Here is a 26,500-nt window from a genome sequence, read left to right on the forward strand (position 1 = left end):
ATATGCATACCATCAGAAGTCTGTATATATTAACCCTTTCAATCCCAGAGACGTCACGTGACATGGTCATATGTTATCCCTTACAGTCCCAGGGGGATAATGAAAGGTGTTGATTTATGAGGGACTGAAAGGGTTAATCAATACACATAAGTTAAGAATATATGAATGTTTTATTTGCTGGTGGTGATAACGCATAGTAAAAGAGGGCAAATTGATGGTAACGTGTTTAAAAATAAATCCAGAGTTGTTTTTTTATAAATTGTAAAGGACATTACTGCTTTTTGCAGGAGAAGTAGTTAAGGATTTTACATGCAGTGGAGATAAGCAGAGGTGATTTATTAACCTTTTAGGACTTTCAGCAACCATATTCAGGCTCCCTCCTCCCTCCTTATACAGCCTCATGCAGCCTGCATGCGCGTTCCCGAGAGATGTGGTAACACATCTTTACAGGATGACGCAGAAGAGCGAGCTCCCCCCAAAAAGTGTTCCAGGACGAAGATGGCGGCAACTTAGCACAGGACCAAGATGACTGTGGTGGCCATCAGGAGGCAAAACCCAGGGTATTCCGCCCAGTTTGCAAAGGAAAAGACGCCCGGCTGAAACGTGTACCAGCATCAAGCAGCATCAGGCAGGCATCAAACAGGCATCAGGCAGGCATCAAGCAGGCATCAGGCAAGCATCAGGCAGGCATCAAGCAGGCATCAGGCAGGCAGCAACAAGCAGTCATCAAGCAGGCATCAGGCAGGCAGCAACAAGCAGTGTGATCTGCAGAGATCTGTCTCAGGCTCATCAGGGAGAGGAAGGGGAAAGGCTGATGAAAGTGCTTTGCGGAAAAGGAGCGCTATCCACACGGAGCAGAGGAAGAGGAGAGACATGCAGCAGTCAGTGGGAAGTAGGATTTTCTCAGGAGTGCTATGGATAACCGTGATCTGACAATGCCTGGCTTTATCTCTCTATTTCCCTTTATTGGATGGATATAGCTAAGCAGCAGCAGCACTGCAAGAAGTCACATCCTGCCGTAGGCAAACCCTGTGCAAGGGGGGAGCACCAGGAAAGATAAGGGAAGACAGAAAAGAAAGAAAAAGATATAAGGCAATCCATCCTCAAGTCAATGAATATTGTGGTGACACTGGCAAAGGAGCCCTCACGGTGGAGTCAGCCAGGGCAGTGCGTTCCCAAAATATGACCAGGGGTGCTTGGATGTGTCGGCAGTATGACGATGACAGCTTAAAAATCTGGTTTGCACCCCGGGAGAACGAAAAACCTTTTACTGATTCAGAGAGGGCTCAGAAATGGCGACTGTCTTTAGCATCGCTCTTGTTTTTCACAGTTCTTCTCTCTGATCATTTGTGGTTCTGCGCTGAGGCCAAATTGACAAGGACCAGGGATAAGGAGCAGGGCACCTCATTGTCACCTAGTATGGCTGGTCCATTCCCATCAGTGGAAGGACACACTTTGTCACCCACCCTTCCATCCATTAAACAGGAGAGCCTTAGCCAAGGCAAAAAAGCTATTTTTCTAGGAAATTCTACCAAACCTTGGTGGAGGCTGGATACCTGTTCCCCACAATACAGTGGTGGTCGTCCATCTGGTCAGTGTTTTAGTGTGGATGATGCTGACTCTGTTTGCAGGAACTTAAGTGAGGGGGCCACCAACCACTACCACCACCACTACCACCACCACCACCATCAGCAGCCTGCTCACTCCAACTTGAGAAATTTTTACCTTTCCTTTTGTAATTCCTATACACTTTGGGATTTGTTTTCTGGGTTCACCAATCCGGACACTTACAACTGTGGTAGGGAGGTGGTGCAGAATGGGGATGTATCCGGCTGCAGGAAGTGTATCCAAGCCTACCAGACCTACGACCGGCATGCTCAGGAGAAATATGAAGAGTTTGAGGTTTTGCTGCAGAAATATTTACAATCGGATGAGTATTCTGTGAGGTCTTGTTCTGAAGACTGCAAGGTAGGAATCTAGGTTTGCTATGTTTTTTTCTGTTTGGCTGGGGGGAGGTCTTCTCTCTCCATCACTTTCTTGGTTTTGGGCACACAGGTGTTGTTAGTACCACAGGTGGACTGACAACTGGTGCCCACCTCTGGAGAAACTAATTATGTCTGCCTATGTTTCACTTCAACCCTGAGATATGTTATATCACTAATATAGTGCTGTCCTAAGCAATGCTCTCAATACAGTCCATCTCAATGAGGCTTATCTTTTGGCCTGAACACCCTTGATAATAACCTGAGAATTTTATGGCTCTGACAATTGATGCATCTTGCCTTGCTAAGCAAATATACTGGGTTATACCATGATTTCTGCATTTAGTGCTGTTTTGTAAGATGATGTTATCATGAATACATTTGGTGGTGCTGATGTGTGACATGTGGAACTTTGATGCAATATGGTGCACGAGAGGCACTTTTAACTCAGTGAATACAAAAGAGATGGCATTTAGTGAGTGATAAGCAACGGCTCACCCTCTGTGACACTTGAACATTAACCAAGACATTTTTTTGGTGTATATATGCTTTGATTTGTACGTGGCATATATGTCAACTCACTAGTGGTAAAAAAAAAATGGAATGCAATATATTTATTTAATTAAGAGCCACATAACAATGTGATACGACAGGTATTGGTGGGGCTCAGCAATCCAGAGCCACATGCTGAATACAAATGTGGTATTGCAGTCAATTTGAAGTGGGTGCAGTTCTGGGCTCTAGCTGTCATGTACCTGACCTTAGATCCTTCATTATTAAGCACAGGCAACTCCAGGATGTGCGATGTTCAGAGTGATCAGGCATAGGTCTCTGGAAAAATACATATCACAGTGTATGTAGCTCAAGGACTCTGGATTTACAGCTGAGTGGATTTACAGTAAACAGACACTGCAAGGGACGGTGACTGAATTTCAAAAAGCTTGCTTACTTATGGCAATATCCAGTGGGAGCTGTGCTAATCAGGTTTATTTTGATAGCCACTGTCACCTATAAAGATATTTAATGCTGTTACAATGATTGACACATGAAGTGAATGTATAGAGCAAACAACTGCAGTATTGTGGATGGGGTTCATCTCATGCAGATTTCCTTTGTATACATGTTGCTTTGGAGGGGAGGTTATTTCAGATAAGAGACATGCTCATACCTTTCATTTTAGATCTGAGGCCACACATTATGTCTCTAACAAATGTAAAAGTAATTTCATTGAATAATTTCATATTTAGGATGTTTGGCATTTTTTATTCTAAAATGATCCCCTCTGTGCCCAAGCGTGTACCATACAGGGTTTGCGTAGTGCTCTAGAATCTGAAAGGTTAACACATCATTCCACGTGTATACACAGTGGATCGCAGTATTACATAGCATGTTATTATGTATGCACACATGCATGCGCCTATAAGGTGGCTTCTACATAATATACCAACCTCCATGCAGTCTGAAATATTACCACTAAATGACTCTGAGCCATCAAAATGCTCATAAATATATCTGGAAAATTGATTTTTCTTATAATTACCAGTGCAAAGTATATCCAGTCTCTGTGTGAATATATTGTTTGCATCAAGGCCTGCTTACTGAATAGGTTTCATAGCATCTGTGTAAAATCTGGCTCATATCAGAGATCTAGTTAATAAATCCTCATGTGTTCATGATGTATAGCTTGGTGTATAACTGTGTTATATAAATCATTGCAGTGTATTTGTTTGTTCATTATGCCCACATTCAATCAAAAGTGTATACTGATGAATTGGTAATATGTGATCATTTTCAATCCGCCCTGTCAATTTAAACCTATAATATCTAGAACAAACTATATGTTATCCTTTTTAAAAATTGTTGTCATGCGGTTGTTTAAAAACAAGAACGTTGTCGTCTATTTATGTATTTGCCATTCAGCTGCTAGTGGATTATAGTCTTAATGCTCAAATGTATTCCTAATAGCACAAGGTCTATCTGAGAAATCATGTTGCAGAGTTGAGATCCTGTTGTTACAGTATAACTGGAGCTTGATATAGTCTTGGTTTGTGCGCTCTCCATGGTGCTGAAATCCATTGGTTATAATAGTATACTGAGGCATAGGACTGTAAGGCGAGTGTTACACGATTTCCAAGGAATTAAGGGGGAGATTTATCAAGGCAAATACAAGTGTTATTCTATTCTATTAAGCGCTAAATAAGGAGCAATCACCATGGAAACCAATAATATGTCTATCTATCACCGTTTGTCATTTTGCATCTAGAATAGAACCTGTTTTGTTTTGATAAATCTCTCCATATGAGTGGGTCAGGATAGGGATCAATAGAAGGAATTTCTCAAAACAAACCAGGTGCTATTCTCAGCAAAGGGCTTGCAGCTAAGAGGAATTCTATTGGTTTCCATGGCGATTGCTCCTTATTTAGCTCTTTTCCAGAACACTGTACATTTGTTTTTGCCTTGGTAAATTTCCCCCTAAATGTAATTTAATTACCTTAACATACTTGCTGATTAATGCAAATGGAATGTAAAGACTTCACTGTACACCAGATCAAATATCTAAAATGTACAAAGTACATTTGTTAGCGCAATCAAGCATTGGAATAATGTTCCCTAGAGAGAAACATGCAGTGCTAGAGAGTACTAGGCAGCTCCTGGTGTTGGGTACTTGCGTAGCTAAGGCAGAATACTATGTGCATTAGAATGGAAATAATGAGCATGCAGTCTAAAATTTTGTCATGGAAGATGAATTGTGTTCTGCTCGTGGAAGAGAGTTGTCTGGAATGACATGTACGTGATGTGGAGTGCGTTACTGTGACCTTGCAAGCCAATGGAAAGGAGCAGCAAAACATCCATGTATTTCAATGCAAAAACTCAATACATTTGACTATTTCTACATTTTCTATGATTCTACTAATACTAAGAATGATAAATGACGAGAAGCTCCGGTATTACATATTAAAAAAAAAAAAAAAAACATAATTATTTAAACAAAACTGGAACAACTTTTATGGCAAAGTGCAAAATGTTAAATAATTACACCACATTTGCATGATGAATGTGAGCCTAGTACTATTTAGTCATATTAATATTTAGTAGAACCTGTACTATGTAAATAACTATCAAATTATTATTTTACTGACAAATTGCCAATGTCATTGTATAATGTGTAAACAGTAAAGTGGGCTTTGTAGTGAACTAACAACTATATAGCAAAATTCAGGTTAAAATAGCCAGGCTATGAAAATAGCTGATTCTTTACAAACCAGCTAATTCTGCTTATTTTTTATGTGGAGTTAGTGATCTTTAAGTTAATCTATTTTGGTTTTAACCCTGGGAATGTGTATCATTTATAGAACACATATTCCTGGGTTATTTCTTCATTTTTCCTTGTATATACTTTTATAATTTCAGGTGCTACTTATACATTAGAAACATTTCTGTATGTTAATGCACATAATGAAATAAATAATATTGTAAAATAGGTAAATAGTATATAATCAATATCTGATTTCTATATGTGGAATTTCTATCTAAGCGGTCACATCTGGCCCCTTTTGCAACCCATGTTGTTATGTCAGTAATATAAAAACTAAAAATAATGTTCTTTTAACAAACATACTGTCCACTACTGTCCTGCATTTTTATTTTATCAGTAGGCTTGATGAACTCACACCACTATGTCACCATTATCGAAAAGCTGCATAAATTATACAGTTTTTGGTAAAACAGACTGCGCATTATTTCATATTTTTAATGAAGACGTGTTCTGGGATTTTGTTTCAACTTTTTTTCAGGATAAGGATTAAAGAAATCACTTTCTATTGTGGTAGTCCTGAATTTCTTAGCAAAAATGCATCTTATATTACTGTTTTAATTGCTATTTAGATAATCTGTGTGTGTGTGTGTGTGTGTGTGTGTGTGTGTGTGTGTGTGTGTGTATGTAAGTTAAGTATTGTGGAAGTCATCTTGATGTGGAAAATTTATTTTTCAATTCTAGAGAAATGTTCGTTTACACTTGAAAAGAAAGGGACAATCAATTTTAATATATAAATCATTCTCTTTGGTGCCAACTGAAATGTTCATTTACTTTGACAACTAAAACTATAATATGGATTGCAAATCATAATATGAATTGCATAAATTAAATATAAAAGAAACTGTGCCATGCACACTACTGAGCACCATACGGTACTTCTGTTATCCTTGGAGCAAGCTTTGAAGAGAGACAACTGTATATGCATACACATAAAAGGACTTTACCCCATTCTCAGTCATCAGCCTGCACATCTTGGTTGAAGGTCTGACTGACAACACACAGATTTTTCTCTTCTAGAAGATGACCTAATGAGCATTTCCTTTATCTGCGCAAACACCAGTTTGTTTTTCGTTTTAGCTTTTGCCATCTTCAAAATTGGCCCTGACAGAGGCCTCCCAACAGTCCCAATTTTTGAGAGACCATCCCTATTTTCTATATTAGGAAACTCTCCCCAGATGCCACACTCAGGGCACTAGGACCATTGAGAGAGTGCTAAAATATTGCTGTCTGCATTGCCCGTCGTCCCTTAGTGGGCTTGCCTGGGTCTTTGGAAGACAGAACTGTATGCATTCATGTTAAGCTGGCCTGCCAATTCTTCTGAATGGGTCCATCCCATTGGATGGGGGCATTGATACAACTTGCTTCACTGGGCACCCCTTTTTACTCTTACCCACAAGCATCCCGCTTCACAGGAGGATGATGTAGGGGGGCATGCACTAATCTTCTTTTTTACTGAAGGAATTTGTGCATCAGACCAGAGCTCACCTTCTACATTATGTACCATGTATCTGATAACATATTTAATTTGGAAAGTACTAATCTTGCACCACTTTTGGCCTAAATTAGTCTTTCTTCTTGCTCAGAAATACACAAAAATATTTTTAAATGTTTTTTTCCAATTACATTGCCTAGCTGCTATACAGATTTTTGTGGGACGATAACATACCCTAAAGAAAAAACTGTTTGGTGTGTAAGGAATCTGTCTGCCTTTGGTGGTATTTTTTTTTATTTTGTAAATAATAAAATTATATATCAATTTTAAAATGTATATATTTCTATAAATTTCCTTTAAGTTTTTTTATTAATTCAACACAATCCACTGTTTTGTAAATAGACCACCTAAGGTTTGCAAAGTTAGAAACATTATTTTATAGAAAGTCTATGTAAAATTCTGGAAATTATAAACAGTGTAATGAGATAATATGCTTCTTTTATTTGTCTATCTTTAAAAAAAATTGAAATTTTCAATAAAATCTGTTTTAATAACAAATTTACTGAAATAATCATGTTAGTTCTAGGCTAAAAACATAACAATAACAAACACATTTATAAGATAAATCAAATGTTTATTTAGTAAACCCTGCCTTTTTTTTCCCAAATTGATAATTGTTAATAAATATTTAAAATGTTTATTTGCTAAAGAGTGATTGGAGAAAAAATGCATTGCAAAATTTATGACAAAAGGCTCATTTGTGAATGTTCTCCCACATTGTCATGATCACAACTTGGCTATTTTATCCTACATTGTAGTTTTGAACTCATCATTAGTTGCTCTTTAGTAACTAAACCCCTAAAAGTTATCAGATAGAGATGTTGCTGATGCAAATTTGGTTAAATCATCAGTTATTGTACTGAAACTGTTGATTTCCATTTTCTGTAGGTCGTTGGAAGGTAGCAGGTTTTAATTATTATGATTACAACCTGTTTTATGAGTCCACTAGAAATTCTTAATCCCTATTAAAGGATCTGATTGAAACTCAGCTAATGGGTTTAACTTATTATCAACATGATAGGGGCATTAAATGTATACAACTATATGATTAGCATATGTCTGTGAAATATAATGTCCTTGTTGTCATGCTAATATGAAATATTTTAGCCAATTATATCAAAAGAATGTTGGTATAATGTAGACATCATAAACAATTAGAGATTGATACAATACTTTTTATAGTAAATCATATACAAAGCAACTATTTAATGAAAACGGGTCTCTGTTTTTCTAAGAATTATATAATTGGATGGATTCATACAGACACTGATTCATTTTATTTCCTGTTAATATAAAACTTAGTTTTGCTTATATCATTATAAAAAAAATACTCTATAAAAGCTTGATATTAAAGAGCTAAGACTAATGTAATATATTTCTGAAAACAAATTGTAAATGTTAATTACATTACATTTCAATAATGTTCTGTAATACTGTATTATTATAAATGAGTTTTAAAAATGAAATCACAAACACCAATATTTAGAAATGCTTTATTGCAAATTACGTTTATTAGGTCAGAACTACCGTGGGGCATATTAATTTACTCCTGCAAGCAACCAATTAGGCAACTAGAAGGTACTTAGTCAAAATAAAATAAGGACACCATCCTGTTCGTCTCATATGTCATAATAAAAAGGAATGAACAATTATTGTTTCTGTATGATGTTTACAAAACACTAGTCATATGTGTGTATAGATCTATATATACAACATGAATATGTATTAATATCATCAAACATACACATGCTATTATTTTAATTATAGAGTTCCGCTTTAATTTGCAAAGCTTTTAAAAAAAGGGGTTGAAGATAATGAGATACACGTAAAACGTGACAACTGTATCATTCTCTGTGTAGTAATATGATGAATTTCTTAATTTTTATTAAGAAAATGTTTATTAAGGTAGACTATATTAAGATTTCACCTAGTCCTTAATGAATGAGATGCATGTAGTAAACAAAACAGTCATAAAATACATATAGTCACTTATTAGCAGTTATTACCTGTATGGACAAGCTGTACTGTACAATTAGTGTGGTTTGCTTTTCCGAGGAAGTGGTCATGAACGAGGTGAAGGTGCGTCCATTTTTAAATGTTACCCAGTTTAAATTAACATATTGCAAAGATAGGTATTTTGGGGGGAAATTCTTTTTATGCAGAGGGCACTCCACAAGTTGTGGACTACATCATCCTTAACGCTTTTCCAGAATTATGACTGTTAGAGCATTATGGGAAACGTAGTTCACAACATCTAGAGTGCCAAAGGCTGCCTACCACTGCGCTAAAGGGATTTATCCAGACAATATAAATATGGTTTTATACAATTATAGTCTGACTTCTACATTTAAACAAACTATGAAATAATCAATATGACTATAATCACAAAATATATTCTGTTACTGCTGGGTAACTCCCACTGATGAAGGGCCCGGTGTTTGATGCATTGAGCTAAAAATACAGAAGTGGAATCACAGTGTCTACTGCAGGGCAACAACCTCGTACAGAGCCATTTAAAAGCATGCATTGTGTGGCTTGACTACTGTTCATCTCTGCTTCTTCTCAGCTATCTAAATGGCCGTTTTATTATATGCTTTTCTATCTCATAAGATCAAATGGACAAAGATTCTCAGTGGTTGTTTTCTTTCATATTTGATTTTTCATGTTCCTATGGAAAATTCAAATGTAAATGTTTATCCTGAATGTGTTTATAGCCATGCTCGCACCAGATCATAGAATTATATGATCACATAAGAGATTAATGTCTTGTAGAAAGATGCGTTCTTTAATGAAGATACAGTGAATTCTTCATTCTGAAATTTTTCATTATCTGAGCTATTTTGGACATTCTATTTTAGTCTACAAGCCTGTATCATGTTTTAATTTAGCATTTTCATAAATATAAAAAACACATATATAAACATAAATGCAATGGTTACTCCAACTACCATCAACACTTCAGTGATTAGGAGTGGTCATGGTGTTAGGAAACTGTATGTGCAGCATTTGTGCTTGAAATGCAGCACATACAGTAATCGGCACTTGTTACACCCCCTGCAATCTGTTGGTATTTTTTAGGCTAATGCCACCATACCTCCCACCCAAACTCGCCTCCAAACTCCCCTCTCCACCTTCCTCCACTCACTGAGGCAGCAAAATGGCCAAACCACCATTTAGATCGACTGAGGCACTTTTATGATGTCGGACAGGACTTGGAAGGCAGAACCAGGTGATTCTTCTGGTTTCCAGGTCAGCCTTTACTGCCCAGTGTAGGTATCTATGTTATAGTGGCGAATAGGGCATTTTAAAAAGAAAGATGTACCCACCAAAAGGGTTGGAGTAACCCTTTAAATGCTAACAAATCAGCATTAAGAAGTACATGTTGATGTTAAATGCATATTTTCAGATATTAAAAATATGAAACTGCACATACAATTTACAGGTGTATATCATTTTTATTTATTTGTAATCCTAGTTTGACCAATATAATGTAAATATTATGCATATGCTGCCTTAAACTAACTCTGTCATGCACATGTTTCACAGATAAAAGAGTTTCTTTCATTTTCTACCTTGTTTTGCTTATTTTAAAGGTATTTTTGAATATTTGAAGTGGTGGTGTAAGTAAATTAAAATGCAAAAGAAAACTAAAACACGAATATAAATAATCACTGTATGTCAGTATATGTGTCACCACATGTGTGTTGTAGTATAAGTAATTGCAGAGGAGTTAATTAATATTGTGCATTACCATCTGGAGATTTGTTTGGGAAAGTGTAAAGTATATTTGTAATCACTGTGAAAGCTTTATCAATGCCAGAAAACATAGACACAACTGTAACAGATGTGGGCCTACTGAACATTTGCAGTCATTTTTATACTTTATATCTAGGAAATGAAATTAGAAAGATACCTCCTTGAAGCAACACTCCAAGTGCCATAAACACTAAAGTGTACTGTTGTGGTAATGGTGTTAGGAGTGCCCTGACATCCCACCAATCTAAGTAATAAAACCATTTGATAACAATTTGAAAAAATAACCTGATGTCCACCAGACATTAGTTTCCACCTTCATGAGAGCAAGAAATCATCTGCATTGGACTAAGTCAGGTGATGCAGGACATAGCTCATTGGCTGAGAGTGATCAGCTGACACTCTTAGCCAATTAGTCTGCTTTTGTAGTGGTTATAGTGCTTGGAAAATCCCTTTAATAGGGATATTTAGAGTGGCACACATTTAGATAAAGAAAATAGGAGAAATTGCAATATTGGTGATATCATTGTGTGTATTTAGAGAAGGCTCTGCAAGCATAATTTATAGCATTTTAAAATGCCATGTAAACCACAGGGAGTCACTCACACAGCACAGACCTTCCAAGTTTCAGACAGATCTGAAATCATGAGAGAGAAGGGTGTTTGTGGGTAGGACTAATTAGTGGCATGTCCGTGAAGCATTTAGCATCACGAAGGATGTGGCTGCCTGTATAAGTGCTTGCGTATAGGCTTAAATACACTAAAAATCACAGAATTACTGTATAAAAGTCATGTCACACAAATAAATCGTGATTTGACAAGTCTGAAGCATTTGAAAACATTCTCTGAGCAAATTGTTTATTTTCATGTCACTGACATGATTTATAAATGTTTACTATGCTTTATACTATGCTTTATAACTAGCCATACAACTAATGTACTAAGTTTTACTCATAGAAAGTGATTCAGTACATAATAACTATGAATACACTGATCTTTCTATTGTCCAAGGTTACTCTGGGAAACTTTGTTACTCATTCGGCAATATCTAACTTCGGGAATTCACTTTGCATGTAAGCAAGGGCCACATTATGTCCGTTTTGTGCTTATTATACTGAGCTATGCAAATACATTATTCTAGCAGTTTGTAGGTGCTACGATATCTTCATATTTCAAATAGTTAAAACAAGCAGATGTTTTCATTTAATATCTATTTCATTCAAATGTACTCATCCCATCAAATACAAATATAAGGTATTGTGATATATTTGGCAGTTTTATTTAGGCATGATTATATATTATTGTGTGCAATATATTTTACAATTTGAGTCACTAACCACTGACGTGTTGTTGAGGGGAAACCACTTATTAAGATTTCAGCCCTGCATTTTGTAAACTGAATAGAAACAAACTGTTAAAGGGACACTATAGTCACCAGAACAACCAGGGCCGGTGCAAGGATTTTTGCCGCCCTAGACAAAATAAAGATAATAAAGGAAGCAGCTCCATTTTTTGGGGCCCCTTACACAGCTCAAGGTCTGGGCCCCAGGGCCTGACGGTGAGTATGCTCATAAGGCCCACCCATAAGTCCACCTACATGTTCCACCCATGAGTTCGCGCACAGGGAGTGGAGTGTGTAGGGCATGTGTTATGTTTTACTGTAGAGGATCTAATGTGTGTGCTTATGGAATGTAGTGTATACGGATACGAGTTTGTGTAGGTGATGCAGTGTGTTTGTGTGTAGTGGAAGCAGTGTGTTTTTGTGTAAGGGATAGAAAGCCATGTGTGTTTGTGTACAAGGGATGTATTGTGTGTTTCTTGTTGTGTGTAAGGGATGCAGTGTGCTTCTGTGTATGTAAGGCATGCATTAAGTGTGTGTAAGAGATGCATTGTGTTTCTGTGTGTGTGTAAGAGAAGCAGTGTGTGTTTGCATGTGTGTGTAAGGGATGCATTGTGTGTGTGTTTGTGTGTGCGTAGTGTGAAAGAGCTCCCTGTCATGTCCCCTGTCCTATAGAGCTCTCCCTTCCATCCCTTAGAGATCTCCCCTGCCCTTTAGTGGTCTCTGCTCTCCCACCCACCTCCCTTAATGGTCTCCTTTTCTTCTCCCCCCTGTAATCTTCTCTTCTTCTCCCCCCTCCCTGTAATCTTCTCCCCCTTCCCTCCCTGTAATCTTCTTTTCTCCCCCCTCCCAGTAATCTTCTCTTCTTCTCTCCCCGTAATCTCCCCCCTGTAATCTTCTCTTCTTCTCCCCCCTCCCTCCGATCTTCTCCACTCCCCCCTCCCTCCCTGTAATCTTCTCCCCCCTCCCCGTAATCTTCTCCACTCCCCCTCCCTCCCTGTAATCTTCTCTCCCCCCCTGTTCCCTGTAATCTTCTCCCCTCCTTCCCTGTAATCTTCTCTCCCCCCTCTTTCCCTGTAATCTTCTCTCCCCCTTCCCTCCAATCTTCTCTCCCCCCTCCCTCCAATCTTCTCTCACCCCCTCCTTCCCTGTAATCTTCTCTCCCCCCTCCCTAAAATTTTCCCTTTCCTTCCAATCTTCTCTCCCCCTCCTTCCCTGTAATCTTCTCCCCTCCTTCCCTGTAATCTTCTCTCCCCCTCCCTTTAATCTGCTCTCCCCCTTCCTCCTTGTAATCTTCTCTCCCCCCTCCTTCCCTGTAATCTTATCTCCCCCCCTCCTTCCCTGTAATCTTCTCCCCCCTCCCTGTAATCTCTTCCCCCCCTCCAATCTTCTCTCCCCCATCCTTCCCTGTAATCTTCTCTCCCCCTCCCTGTAATCTCTTCCCCCCTCCAATCTTCTCTCCCCCCTCCCTCCAACCTTATCTCCCCCCCTCCCCTTCCCTCCCTGTAAACTTCGCCTCACCTCCCCTCCCTGTAGCATGGCCGAGCTCCTCTCCGGTCCGCGACCCGGCCAGACTGACAAGACAAAAGATACATGCGCACGTTGTGAAATAGCATTGCTGATTTCTGTATTTTTATTCACAACAATTTTAGCAAAGACATAAAGAGATAAATAATGTTCTGTTGCATGGTAAACTCTGTAGACACAATAAATTTTCTAATTCATTTCATTTTCAGTCATATTTATTTATTTATAAACAGAAAGAAAATGAACAAGGTTGGATACATAAATACAATTAGCTGGAAAAAAAAACCTGAAATAATGTAGGTAGCAAAGGAGAGAGGTAAAAAAAGAGAAAAAAAACTCTGAATGATGATAAAAATGCAAGTAGATATAAATACAGTGTAAAGATAAAGCAATGGTAACAACAGAAGGACAAAAGTCCCAAATGTATTTGAAAGAATTAGCTCATGTTTTAGTTTTGTAAAGATCATTTTTAGTAGCGAGAAACTCTATTTTCCTATGCATTAGAGTTATATCACACTTACTTTTTTAAATTAGACCATTTTCCTTTATAGAAGAACATGTTACTCACTCCTGTTATCATTAAGTTTCTGTAGTTATGATTTGTAGAATGTCATTAGTTATAATGTATCTGAGCACATACGGTTTATAATAATCAGTTTAAATCAAAAGGGCAATGGTGCTTTTCATGGAATATCAGAATGTAAGGACCAGTTAGAATATTGCAGTTATGGCACAATGAGTTTCTGTGTTAACTCTGTCATACTAAGACAGAAAATTATTCTTCCAGGCACCCGGATAGACTGTTTTAGTGCCTATTTTTTCCTGTTCTTTATGAAAAAAAACATATTTGTACTACACATATGTCTATATTTATTAAGTGCTGTACTACTGTTTGTAGATCACTTTTTGGCACGGAGCCATGGTTGACAGAAGTTCTCTTCCACCATTTCAAGGTACCTAGACAGTCCCAAACAACAGTTGTTATGAGCGTTGAACAAATGAACACATATTTTTTTATTGTTTTTACAGAAAGCGTGTGGCTAGACAGTATGTACCATTTTTTAGTAATATTTTACCATAATTAAAATGCTCATTGCTTGGCAAATGTTTTTATGACAATATTAGCATGAGATTTTTTCATTTTTGTATGGAACATCCTGAGGGTTAGTTTTTTTCATGTGTATATTCTTTAGTTACTATGGAATTCAATAAATACAGAAAAGAAAACCTAGATTGACCACTTCACGCAACCAGTCACTTATACATAATTTTAACTATTGCAACCAAAATTTGTGTATTGCAAAGAATAGATAAATACAGCCTGCCTCACACAGTCTACTCCCTCAACTCACTCCAGTGTCACACAGTCACCTTATCACATCCACACTGATGCCTCCATACACAGTCACCATGCCACATGTCACCCTCGTACACATGAACCCCCCCCCCCCCCCCCCACAGACAGTAACCCTTATACCTGTGTAACCCTCAGACAGTAACCTGCACTCTCAGGGACAAACACCATTAAGATGTCACATATAAGCACACAGGTAACAATACACTGCCAGACACCACTGTGATTGTGTGTATCTGTCATTGTGTTTATGTATATGTCAATGTGTGTCTTTGCATCAGTGTTTTCTGTGTGTATTTGTGTGTGTGTATCACATTGTTTATATGTTTGCATGTAAAAGTGTATATGTGTGTATTTTGCTACATATATTGCTACACAATCCTACTTTTCTTCTCTCATTAGTTCATGCTCCTGTTATCCTACACATCTCTTTAATACTTTTAACTCTCTTCTTTGCCCTGCTGTGGCCACCCCACAAACTAATCTTTTAGCTGATAGCTTTGCATGTTACTTTACTGACAAGATTAAATAGTTAAGGAATACATTCTCCCCCTTTCTCCCATCTCTATCTCAACCTCACTTAGACCATACCATCCCTACCCTCCAACACTTCTCTCCAGCTACTGAACAGGAGGTGACTGCACTTCTCCTTTCCTCTCGTCCCACCACGTTTCCGCTTTATCCCATCCCATCCCATCTCATAAGATCACGGCCCTTGTCTGGTGCAGTCATTAACGCACATCTTCAACTGCTCTCTTTCTTCTGGTGTTGTCCCAGCGCCCCTTAACCCCTTAAGGACACATGACATGTGTGACATGTCGTGATTCCCTTTTATTCCAGAAGTTTGTTCCTTAAGGGGTTAAAAATGCTACTGTTGCACCTGTCCTCAAAAAGCCATCTCTTGACCCAACTTCCCCTTCCAACTATCATCCCATATGCCTGCTCCCTTTCTCCTCAATGCTTTTGAAAAGACTTGTCTTTACCCGTCTGACTTGCTTCCTCAATTCCAACTCTCTCCTTGACCTTCTTCAGTCTGGATTCTGCCCCCTCTACTCCACAGAGACTGCTCTGACTAGAGTTACAAATTATCTAATTGCAGCTAAATCCAAAGGCCACTACTCCATACTAATTGTTCTTGACCTCTCTGCTGCCTTTGACACTGTTGATCATGGCCTCCTTCTCCTAACTCTTCAATCTCTTGGTCTCTGTGACACAGCCCTCTCATGGTTCTCCTCCTAACTCTCCCAATGTTCCTTCAGTGTCTCTTTTTCCAACAACACCTCCTCTCCTCGTCCTGTCTCAGTTGGAGTCCCTCAACGTTCAGTTCTTGGTCCCCTTTTGTTCTCTCTCTATACTGCCACTCTTGCCAAACTCATGAATTCATATGGATTCCACTACCACCTGTATGCTGATGACACCCATATATACCTCTCCTCCCCTGACCTCTCCCCTGCTGTCCTACAACATGTCACAAATTGCCTTTCTTCTATCTCTGATTGGATGTCCTCCCGCTTTCTGAAACTCAATCTCTCTAAAACTGAGTTTCTTATTTTTCCTCCTCATAGCACCGATCCTCCTACTTCACTCTTCCTGCAGGTTGGCGGTACCTGCCTCACCCCATCCTTTCAAGCTCGCTGTCTTGGTGTCATATTTTTATCCTGACCTCACCTTTGCATCTCATGTCCAGTCTATTGCTAAAACCTGTTGATTCCACCATAAGAACATGGCCCGCATAGGCCCCTTTCTTACACAAGATGCTGCCAAGGAGCTTGTTCCTGCTCTAGTAATCTCTTGCATAGATTACTGTAATTCTCTCCTAATTGGTCTCCCCAGAAGCCATACTGCCCCACTACAATCTGTGATAAATGCTTCTGCCAGGCTGATCTTTCTCTGCTGTCGCTCCTCTCACACCTCACCCCTCTGTCGATCCTTACACTGGCTTCCTGTGTCCTACAGGTATGAATTTAAAATGCTATCCCTTACCTAACCAAAGCTCTAACCAACTCTAGCCCCTCTTACATTTCTTCACATACATAGGTATGCCCCCTCTCGGTCTCTATGCTCTACTGGGGACCTTTTCCTGTCTGCTGCTCGCACCCTTACTGCAAATTCACACCTGCAAGACTTCTCACGGGTGATTCTTTTCCTTTGGAACAACCTGCCTACCCCGTCACACTCTCCACTAGTCTTTAATCCTTTAAGAAGTCCCTCAAAAGCCTTCTTTTCAAGAATGCTTATGGCCTCCAAGAGCAACTTCTATATCTCAAACCTTCCTCTTTCTCTCTCCTAAGGGGCCACCCTCCACTCTCACTTCCATTTCTGCTTCTTTCTCACCATATCTATTTGCTGTCCTCCTCAATACCCTTCCTATTGTATTTTTATACCCCACCTGCTCTAGACTATAAGCTTGTTTGAGCAGGGTCCTCAACTACCTATTGTTCCTGTTACATTTTCTTATTGTCTCATTTGGTAAATTCCCCTCTTATTGTTAAGCACTGTGGAATAAGATGGTGCTATTTAAATACCACTAATAATAATAATAATTAATAATATGTGTGTGTCCAAAAGACAACATGGCTGTCAATAGACAACTTACCATATCTCCAGTGCTGCTCGGATCGACCTGTACTGGCCCCACCCCCGATCCACCTCCTTGGCTGACATAATCAGGATTTATAATCTCAGCCAATCCAATGCTTTCCCATAGGAACAGCGTTGGATTGGCTCACATCGTCAAGAAGGTTGGGATGGGGCATGTGTGGGGCCAAATGCCGGCCTGGCCAATCAGCATCTCCTCATTGAGATGCATTAAATTAATGCATCTCTATGGGGAAAGTTCAGTGTCTCCATGCAGATGGTGGAGACACTGAATGGCAGTGCTGCACACTGTGCAGCACTGCCCCAGGATGCACCTCTAGTAGCAATATGAGGAGTGGACAGTGGAGGTATCTCTAGACTGTAATGTAAACACTGCCTTTTCTCTGAAAAGACAGTGTTTACAGCAGAACGCCTGAAGGTAATGATTTTACTCACCAGAACAAATTTAATAAGCTGTAGTTGTTCTGGTGACTGTAGTGTGCCTTTAAAAATTGTTGAAAATATCTGTAAAAACGCCTATGCAATCTGATTAAACAGTGAGCCAGAAAAGATTTCCCACTCATAAATGGCTTAGGGATGAGACTGCTGCCCTATTTCTATATCTCTTACTGTGATGTTTTAAATTTGATTGTTGCCGTTTTTACATAGCTCTTCTATGCTCTCTCGAATGTTGTTTATCTAATCCAAAATCTATCCCATTACAATTTCCTTTAACGGGTGCTAGGAGGGACCTTGCTTTATATTATCTGCGTAAGAGTTCACTAAAATCTTAACAAATCATTTCTAGAGAAATCTGTAATTTGTAATTCCATATAACTATTAAACGGATAGAAAGTAGTAGTCTTTTTTTTGTACAAGAAAGAAGTGGACTTGTTTTTTTTTGTAAAAATAAATCTATTCATCTATTTGAGAGACAAATGTAAAACAACCTAAGGAAACACATTATGTAATGAGGTAAAAATCATATGTAATGGGCAGAGCATGTGTTTCTGCTTTTTAATATTACAAACCACATATCACTGGAGCAAATCAGTTTGTATCTCCAATTATTAGTACCTCTGTTGGCTTCTTGCTTTAAACTCTATAACTCACATATTTAACCAGTAGAATCACATACTTTTTTGTACGCAATCTCCAGTTCCAGCTAATAATGTGCAAATACCCTAATTAAAAGCCATGTTCATTGTAGCATGTATCATCTAACCTGTTATTATATTCTATAATATATGTATTTAAATGAAGCCGTTGGTAGACCTTTGGAGCATGATATTCTTGCTAACATATTGCTATGTTTAATCTAAATGTATGTTTCAGGCCACCTTGCCAAATATAAATGACCTTGGAGGTTTTCTCAACGGGCTCTACTTTATGTCATAAGGGACCTGCCCCTACCTACTGGCATTTAGCTCTTAAATTTCCAGTGCATTGACGCCATGTATCACATATCCAATTTTCCTATTATTTTACTGTAGGAATTTAGTATTAAACTATTAACATTTAGATAATTGATCAGTATGACCTCCTTTTGTTTCCTGTTAAGACAGAGTTAGACAATGACAGTCCTTGCTAAAAAAAAATAATAATAAAAAAAAAAAAACATTAAAGTCATCTCCTTTGGGTATAATGGGTTTTTAATTAAATAAGGAATTTTGCAGAATTGGCAAGAGAATTTTGAACATTTTGGCCTAAAATTTGCCGTTCTCTCATCTATTCTCCAGAATTACTGATCCAGGGAAAAAGCCTCAGAAAAGCATTTAATCAAAATGTCTCACTTTGAAATATTCTATTTACCTCTTTCTGAAATTTTGAGTGCTCTGCAATATTCTTATTGTATTAATACAGCCTAAATGTTATTAACTACGGTACACTGTTTTAGCGCACTGTGTTATGTAATATATATTCTTGTTATTAAATACAAATCCTCTAAACTACTTTTGCCCTACTGATTGTTTTATATATTGGAGGCCATGTGTACTTGCAAGTTTTAATATTTCTTACAAATGTTTACTGTTTATTGCCAATTAGATCCATGTAGTCCCCTTATAACATAAAAAAAAAAAAAATATCTAATTTACTAAAGTGAATTTTAATTTAAGTTGCCAAACTGGAAGCATATGTGACTTTATTTCCAACTTTTTTTTACCTTAAATTTAAAATTCACTTTGATTTCTTATATAGGATACAAATGTGTATTCCTAGCGCTGTAGTTTTCTAGTGACTAGGCAACACCCCTGGGAGGGTTAACAATTAACTCCATGAGAGTTAACTTACCTTGGAGCCCTGACCGTGCTACTGTCTCCATGGCTGGCCCTGTCTGTCTAGCCTAGATAATCAAGTGTCATGATCTCAGCCAATCCCGTTGCTTCTCCATAGGAAGGCATTGGGAGGCTAGTGCACATGCGCGGCAAAACGCTATCCTGCGCCAATCACATGGTCTTTTCAGACCATCTGACTAAAATAGCAGAGTTTTACTCTACTATTTCATGAAAGTGTCTCTAGTGGCTCATATTGATAACCACTAGATGCAGGTTAACCCTGCAATATAAACATTGCCATTGCTGCAGAACGGCAATGGTTTCAACTGCAGCATTAAAACAGTGAGGTTGGGGGCACATAGCACCCAGATCATTTCATTGACATGCAGGTAAATATTTATATTGACATGAAGAGGTCTGTGTGTCTATCAAGTTCCTTTAACAAATATGTATTTGGGAGGATGTGATATACAATTGAATCCACCAGTCTTTATCCTGAAACTGTCTGGCTCAGTCTTAGCTCCCAGTCAATCATTGTTATAAACTCTGCCCCATTTACCTAAAAGCTAGCATTGAGAAAGCATGCAGAGAAGAGAATAAATGAAACAATGCGTACATGTCTCCATTTCATTTGCAATGCTTATCCTATCTTTGCTTATGTCTGAACTGGATTATGACATCATCTTAACATAAATTAAAAAGAAAAAAAAGGTATTTCAAGAAAAAGAGGTTGACATAACCTCATTGCTTTATTCAATGATGTAAATTCCAGAGAAGTGACAGTTTCCCTTTAAAGGGACTCTCCAGTGCCAGGAAGACAAATAATTTTCGTGGCATTGCAGGTCCCCTCTCCCTCCCACCTCCCATCCCCGGTTGCTGAAGGGGTCAAAACCCCTTCAGTGACTTACCTGAGGCAGCGCCGATGTCCCTCGGTGCTGCCTTTGGGTCTGCCCACGCTTCTCCCCGTCACCACGTCATCCGGTGGGGGAGACCGATCACGCCCGCCGGCGGGGGAGACCTAATGCGCATGCGCAGCCATGCCGCACACTCGCATTAGACCTCTCCATCGGAAAGCATTGAAAATGCTTTCAATGCTTTCCTATGGGGATTTTAGCAACGCTGGAGGTCCTCACACAGCGTGAGGACATCCAGCAACGCTATAGCACAGAAAATCTGTGCTAGAATCCCGGAAGTGCCCTCTAGTGGCTGTCTATTAGACAGTCACTAGAGGAGGAGTTAACCCTGCAATGTAATTATTAATGTGAAAACTGAAATAATTACACTTGCGGGGTTAAGGGTAGTGGGAGTTGGCACCCAGTCCACTCCAATGGGCAGAAGTGGTCTGGGTGCCTGGAGTGTCCCTTTAAGGTTTGTATGGTTTACAGTTAGGTTTTTGCATAGTGCAACCTACTAACGTAAATGACACAATATATTATCATAATAAAATTATATTGAATGACAAGAGATAATATAATTACAGAATGTTAGAAAGGAGACATTTGAAAAGGTTAGATGAGCATAATAGATAACATCATGAAATAAATAACATTTATTTCCCATTTAATGCATGGAACTTATCATTTAGACCAAGATATTCCGTATAGAGCCTTGCCCGATTCACAACACACGGTTTGTAAGCACAGAGAAGGTGATGAGAGCAATAGGCTGACCTTAGCTGTTCATGAGTGTGTTGGTGGTTCAAGATGCATAATGAGTCAGGCTAGAGCTGTAGGGAGATCTTTGAGAAAAGGGAAAAAGGAAAGAAATGACACAGATGCTGAGCTCATTTGCATGTCTATAGGCAGAAACCTGAGCCTTGACACAGTATTATGATTTAGAAACCGAGATTGGTTTTGGGGATTCTGAGTAGAAATGGCAGATAAACAATTACGTTAGGTAAACATCTCTAATTGCTATAGATTTCAGTGCAGTAGATAATGAGTGAATTTAAGCAGCTTATTGTCAGATTGTTCCCCAACTCTGGTTAGTTGTATTACAAATATGATTTGTAAGGATCACGGATAACATAAAATATTATAACATATTATTAGATCTTTGGATCTGGCACTTGCAGATTATACTAGATTTTAAATATGATAAAAAAATAAAATATTGGTTTATGGGTAATCAAAAGTTGACAATGGTAAGCCACTTAAATTAACACCCTCTTTATGTATAGCTGACTTGTTAAAGATTAATATCATATTGACATCCACTACTCTATAACATACCCACTTTCGGTCCTCGCTGTTTATCTCGTCGCATTTAAATTCTCTGTATGGGAACATACCCCACCTGCTATGATTTAATCTGTCACAAATGCGAAGAATTCCAGTCATTCTGTAACATATCGGTAAAAAAATGAATCTTTTTAAACAGAGACACAGAAATGCTGCAGCAATTGTCTAACTGTCATCTGCACTGCAGTCTTTTCTAGGAATACTGTAGCAAATTTAAATATTAGTTAACATAATATGTTTGCATTAGTTACATAAATAAAATGCACAACCTTTGTATTATTAACCTATAACATACAATTAAATAAAAGAAACACAGAATAAGGAATGTACATTTTCTGTGCATTGCATCATAATGACATAATTAAACACCTTTTACGAAGGTAAAAGAATTCTAGATGACTTGTATTGTTTGCGCTCTCTTATAACTGCATACTTAACCTCTAGCTACTAATCGAACACAATGTGTTTTTCGTTTAAATCAAAGCTGCTTAAAGCTGTTTTTCATTTATCTAACAGAAAATATACAACACAGATAGTTTATAGTAAATCTAATCCTGAATATGGGGCATACCTCTAAGGGTGGAATTTACCTATCTTTTATCATTTAGATTAAAAGGGCACTTCAGACTGACCGATTATTTTAATGCTTTTGTTAAATCCATTAAAATTCTTATGCGCAAAATTAACCAATCTAAAATAATAAATGAGTTATTTACCATTAAAGATCATTCTATTTGTGCAAGTTCCGACACTTACATTGGACGTGATCCTCTTATTTTACTCTATAGAGTCTGAAATGTTGGACATGTTTAAAAAAAGTACTGCAAGGGTTAGTGTAGAAAGGGGGACATTAGCAGATTTTAATGTTCTCCGTGGACAGCTTCAGGGCTGCTAAGAGCAGGGGTTTCAGTTTGCAGTTATATTTCTACTTAAGGAAGCTGTTCTCTGATGACTTGTACAACTGCAGTATGGGACAATGCAGGTTAGGAGGGAAGGACAGAAATGAGCTATATGCAAGTACAGGAACCAGCAGATGAGAAGGGCGGATGGAACAGAGTCTTAAGATACAGAATGCTGCAACGCATTTTCCCCCAAGAACTATGCAAAATTAGAGTTGCAGAAATACAGGTAATTATGTAGTCCAAAAGCTATGAAATTTACAACATTTCTATTTATGCCTTTAGAATCCATTTAAATAGAAGGTGTCTGTACAACAGTATAGCACAATATCATGTTATTTTATCTCAGCACAGAATAGCTTCCTCTGGTTGTCAGTCCCACTGTAATTTTTCACATGTACACAGGTTCATGCAAATTATATTTTTTTGGGTGGATGCATTGTTTAATTTGCATAGAGTTTTAAGGTTTTTGTACTTCAAAGGTTTTGTTCCAATGGACAGTAGATTAAAGGGGCACTGTAGTCACTATAACCATTTTGTCTCTTTGAATTAGTTTTAGTGCCAGGAGTTCCATGGCACTGTCCTTCCATTCAGTAATAAACCACTTTAGATCAGTTTAAAACTAAATAAGGGTCCCTGGCCACCCACAGTTCGTCCCCTTTTGGAGGTTTGGCTAAGGCAGAGATTTCACACTTACTTGTAGTCATACCCATTTATATCATCAGTTGGAGCTCTGATAGGCTAAAAACAGTCAGCTGACACTCTCAGCCAATCTTTTTGAAATTTGCTGGCAATCTGTCCCATACCGATTTCATATAGTGGTATTTTACATGTTTGAAGTATTTTAACCCATGTTCTCCAAATGATCTGTATACTCTATTTTTTTTCTGGTGCATTGCCTTTCCTTGCATGAAAAATGCAGACACACTGTAAATTATATCCGTTAGCTCTACGTCAGCACAGTACTTGAGCCAGAAAAGAATAATAGGGAGTATGGTAATTGAGAATGTGCTAGGCCATTTTGCAACCTACATTAGGAAGCAAGTGTTATGACCCTCTCTTAACATTATGCTAGATGCATTTAAAAACAAAATAAAAAAAAAAAACACAATCCAGCTCTCTAAGACTCTGATACAGCATCAATCATCATGGGAAATTTGTTTTGTTTAATTCATTGTAAAATGTTATCTTACCAAGGCTTTTATTTATATACTTGTTGGGCCCTTTCCAGTCAATCACATTTGCCTACCAGAATTTCACTTTGCCTGATGTCCAAATAATTTGGCCTGCACCACATTAGTATTGACAATGTTATATTCCACAGAATTCCAAAATATCAAAAGTAAACTCAATGGGACATTTTAGATTCCATAACCGGCTAAATTTGAGGTATGGCTAAGACAGAGTGTAACCCCAGGACATACTTGAAAACTCCAGGACATGCTTGAAAATGAGAGAAATCTCAATGTATCCATCCTGGTAAAATATTTTATAAATGAATAAATTAGCCTTACCAATATCATACATGGGCGGCATTATATATACTGTACACCTATCACTGCTGTCCATCACTCGAGCCAATTTAGAAGCAATGTGACTAAAACATAATATTTTCATCCATTTAATGCCACTGGTTGCATTTATCTTGACTATTACTTTTTAATACTGTTGTAAATACACAATAGCAATGTCTCATCGGAAAAACTGTTCATTGAGGAAGCATTTTACTATTTATCATTCAGCTGGCCATCCATCACTTTCCTCTCTAGGACATTCTATGACTAGAACTTATGGAAAGGTCAGACCCAGTACTTGTCTATATTTGCTCAGCAGGTATTTTCCATTTGTGTACATTAAATGTGAGTCTCTGATCATTAGCAGCAAAAATAAATACATTAAAAGCTCTTTGGACTTTTGGTAAACAACTATCATTTTAACAAACAGACTAATTATTTTGCCGAATCATGCCTATTCTTTAGCCTCCATGTGCATGCAAAGCACTTAATCTTCGCGTCCACAAGATGTCTGCTCAAAACTGCAGATAAACAGAAGTCAGCTACAGTGATTGCCCTCCATTCCTGGGTCTTACATTTCCATGTTGCAGGCAAAAGGCTTACAAAACAAAAAAAACAAAAAAAAAAACAAAGCAATTGCTGGGATAATATTGACTATAGTATTCTACATTTATTTCATTAAAATAAATCAATGCATACACTTATGATTATATCAGCATCATTGAAGACTCTTCCCAGCATATTTAAATGTTTTGGACCCTCATGGAAGAACTAAACCACAGATAAAAACAAGAATATATATATAAAAAAATGTAATATTTACTACATGATTAAAATCAGTTACATTGTACCTTAAAAACTAATCTGATAACTCATCAATACAAATCTGTCTTACTGGACATTTGGCAGCTTTCTAAAAAATGCTTTACTTTGAAATTATTACAGGGTTTTTTGTTTTTTTTATTCCATTACACCCATAAGTTATTTTGTTCTTTTCTTTTTTTTTCAAACTAACTGAATTAACCTTTTGTCTAGTCTACCAAACACTATTTCATAATAAACAGTGTTTTTAAAAATTGGTGTTAGCACAATACAACATGCCAAAAATTGCGGATGATTATAATTATATTCACAAATACAACAAACCCACAATACATAAAAAATATTTCACAATCATTATGTTGCCTTGTTATGGCAGTTTTTTTTTTTTTTTTTTGTTCCTTTCCTGATTGTTCCAGAAGAAACCAGCTAAATGTTCATTTCCTATCTATGTTAATTCATCAGATATTTTAATGTGTTCTGTGAATTACGTAGGACACACGTTCCAATGAATAGCTAAATGGCTACATAAACTGGTATTTTTCAAATCCAATCTTTAAAATTTCATGTTTACTGCAACTGTCTCTAGAAAATTCCCTTCCCTCTCTGAATCCATGGCATTTGCTGTCATATAAAACCTGGTATTAGCTTGGCGTGATTTGCTTGTCTCCTTAGAAACCTCACTGAGTGACTTCCTTTAAAGGAAATTATCATCCCACATTTAGTAAAGTAGAGTTACAACTGAATACTGTTTTGACTGAATTATCAGAATTAAATTGCACATTACAGAGCAGCACTATATCTGGAGATATATATATGCGTTGTAATTCTTATTGCTTTGTCACATGGACAGAAGTCTGTTAAGGAAGACGGATAGTTTATTAACTTATATATTAACTTGCAAGACTTTGAGCAGTATTGCGTTGCGACACAGACATAAGGGTGCACAGGTTAATTCCTTACCTTAACCCATGAGCCAGCTTGTTATTGACTAACCTGCACCTTGTCACAAGCTTAGTTAAAGGGACACTCCACTCCTCTAAAGCACTTTAGCTTGACAAATGTCCCAGTAGGCTTATTTTATAAAAATGCTGATTTCAAGAGAAATAGTAACACCTTACTACCAATTGCTGGCTGTCAAGTGAGTGCTTCTATGAGAAGCATCGTTGGTGTATCCCAATGCTTCTCTTTGAGAGCCATCTGATTTAAAACAAGTCTATACAAATAATGATGTCACTGGTGGCAGGAGTCTCTCCTGAAACTGGAATAAAGGGGGAATAAAAATATTGAACCCTTTAAATGAGGAGGAGACAGTAATCTATAATATAAAATAATACAATGGTAGCATTATAGTAAAGGAGTATTCCTTTTATCAGACAACACTTACAAAGTGAAAAAGAGATAGGGACAGTT

General features: G+C 37.7%; 1 protein-coding gene across 1 annotated transcript in view; it reads left to right on the forward strand.

Moving 5' to 3' along the window:
- The first annotated feature begins 443 nt into the window (after positions 1 to 443).
- NALF1 (NALCN channel auxiliary factor 1) overlaps positions 444 to 26,500 on the forward strand; it is a 446,685-nt gene continuing 420,628 nt past the window's right edge. The window contains exon 1 of the mRNA XM_063459914.1: positions 444 to 1,968. Coding sequence (XP_063315984.1) covers positions 1,183 to 1,968 — 786 coding nt within the window. The 5' untranslated portion in view covers positions 444 to 1,182. The remainder of the gene's footprint in view (positions 1,969 to 26,500) is intronic.

This window comes from Pelobates fuscus, chromosome 1 (assembly GCF_036172605.1).
Source record: "Pelobates fuscus isolate aPelFus1 chromosome 1, aPelFus1.pri, whole genome shotgun sequence".
In the NCBI taxonomy this organism is placed as follows: domain Eukaryota; kingdom Metazoa; phylum Chordata; class Amphibia; order Anura; family Pelobatidae; genus Pelobates; species Pelobates fuscus.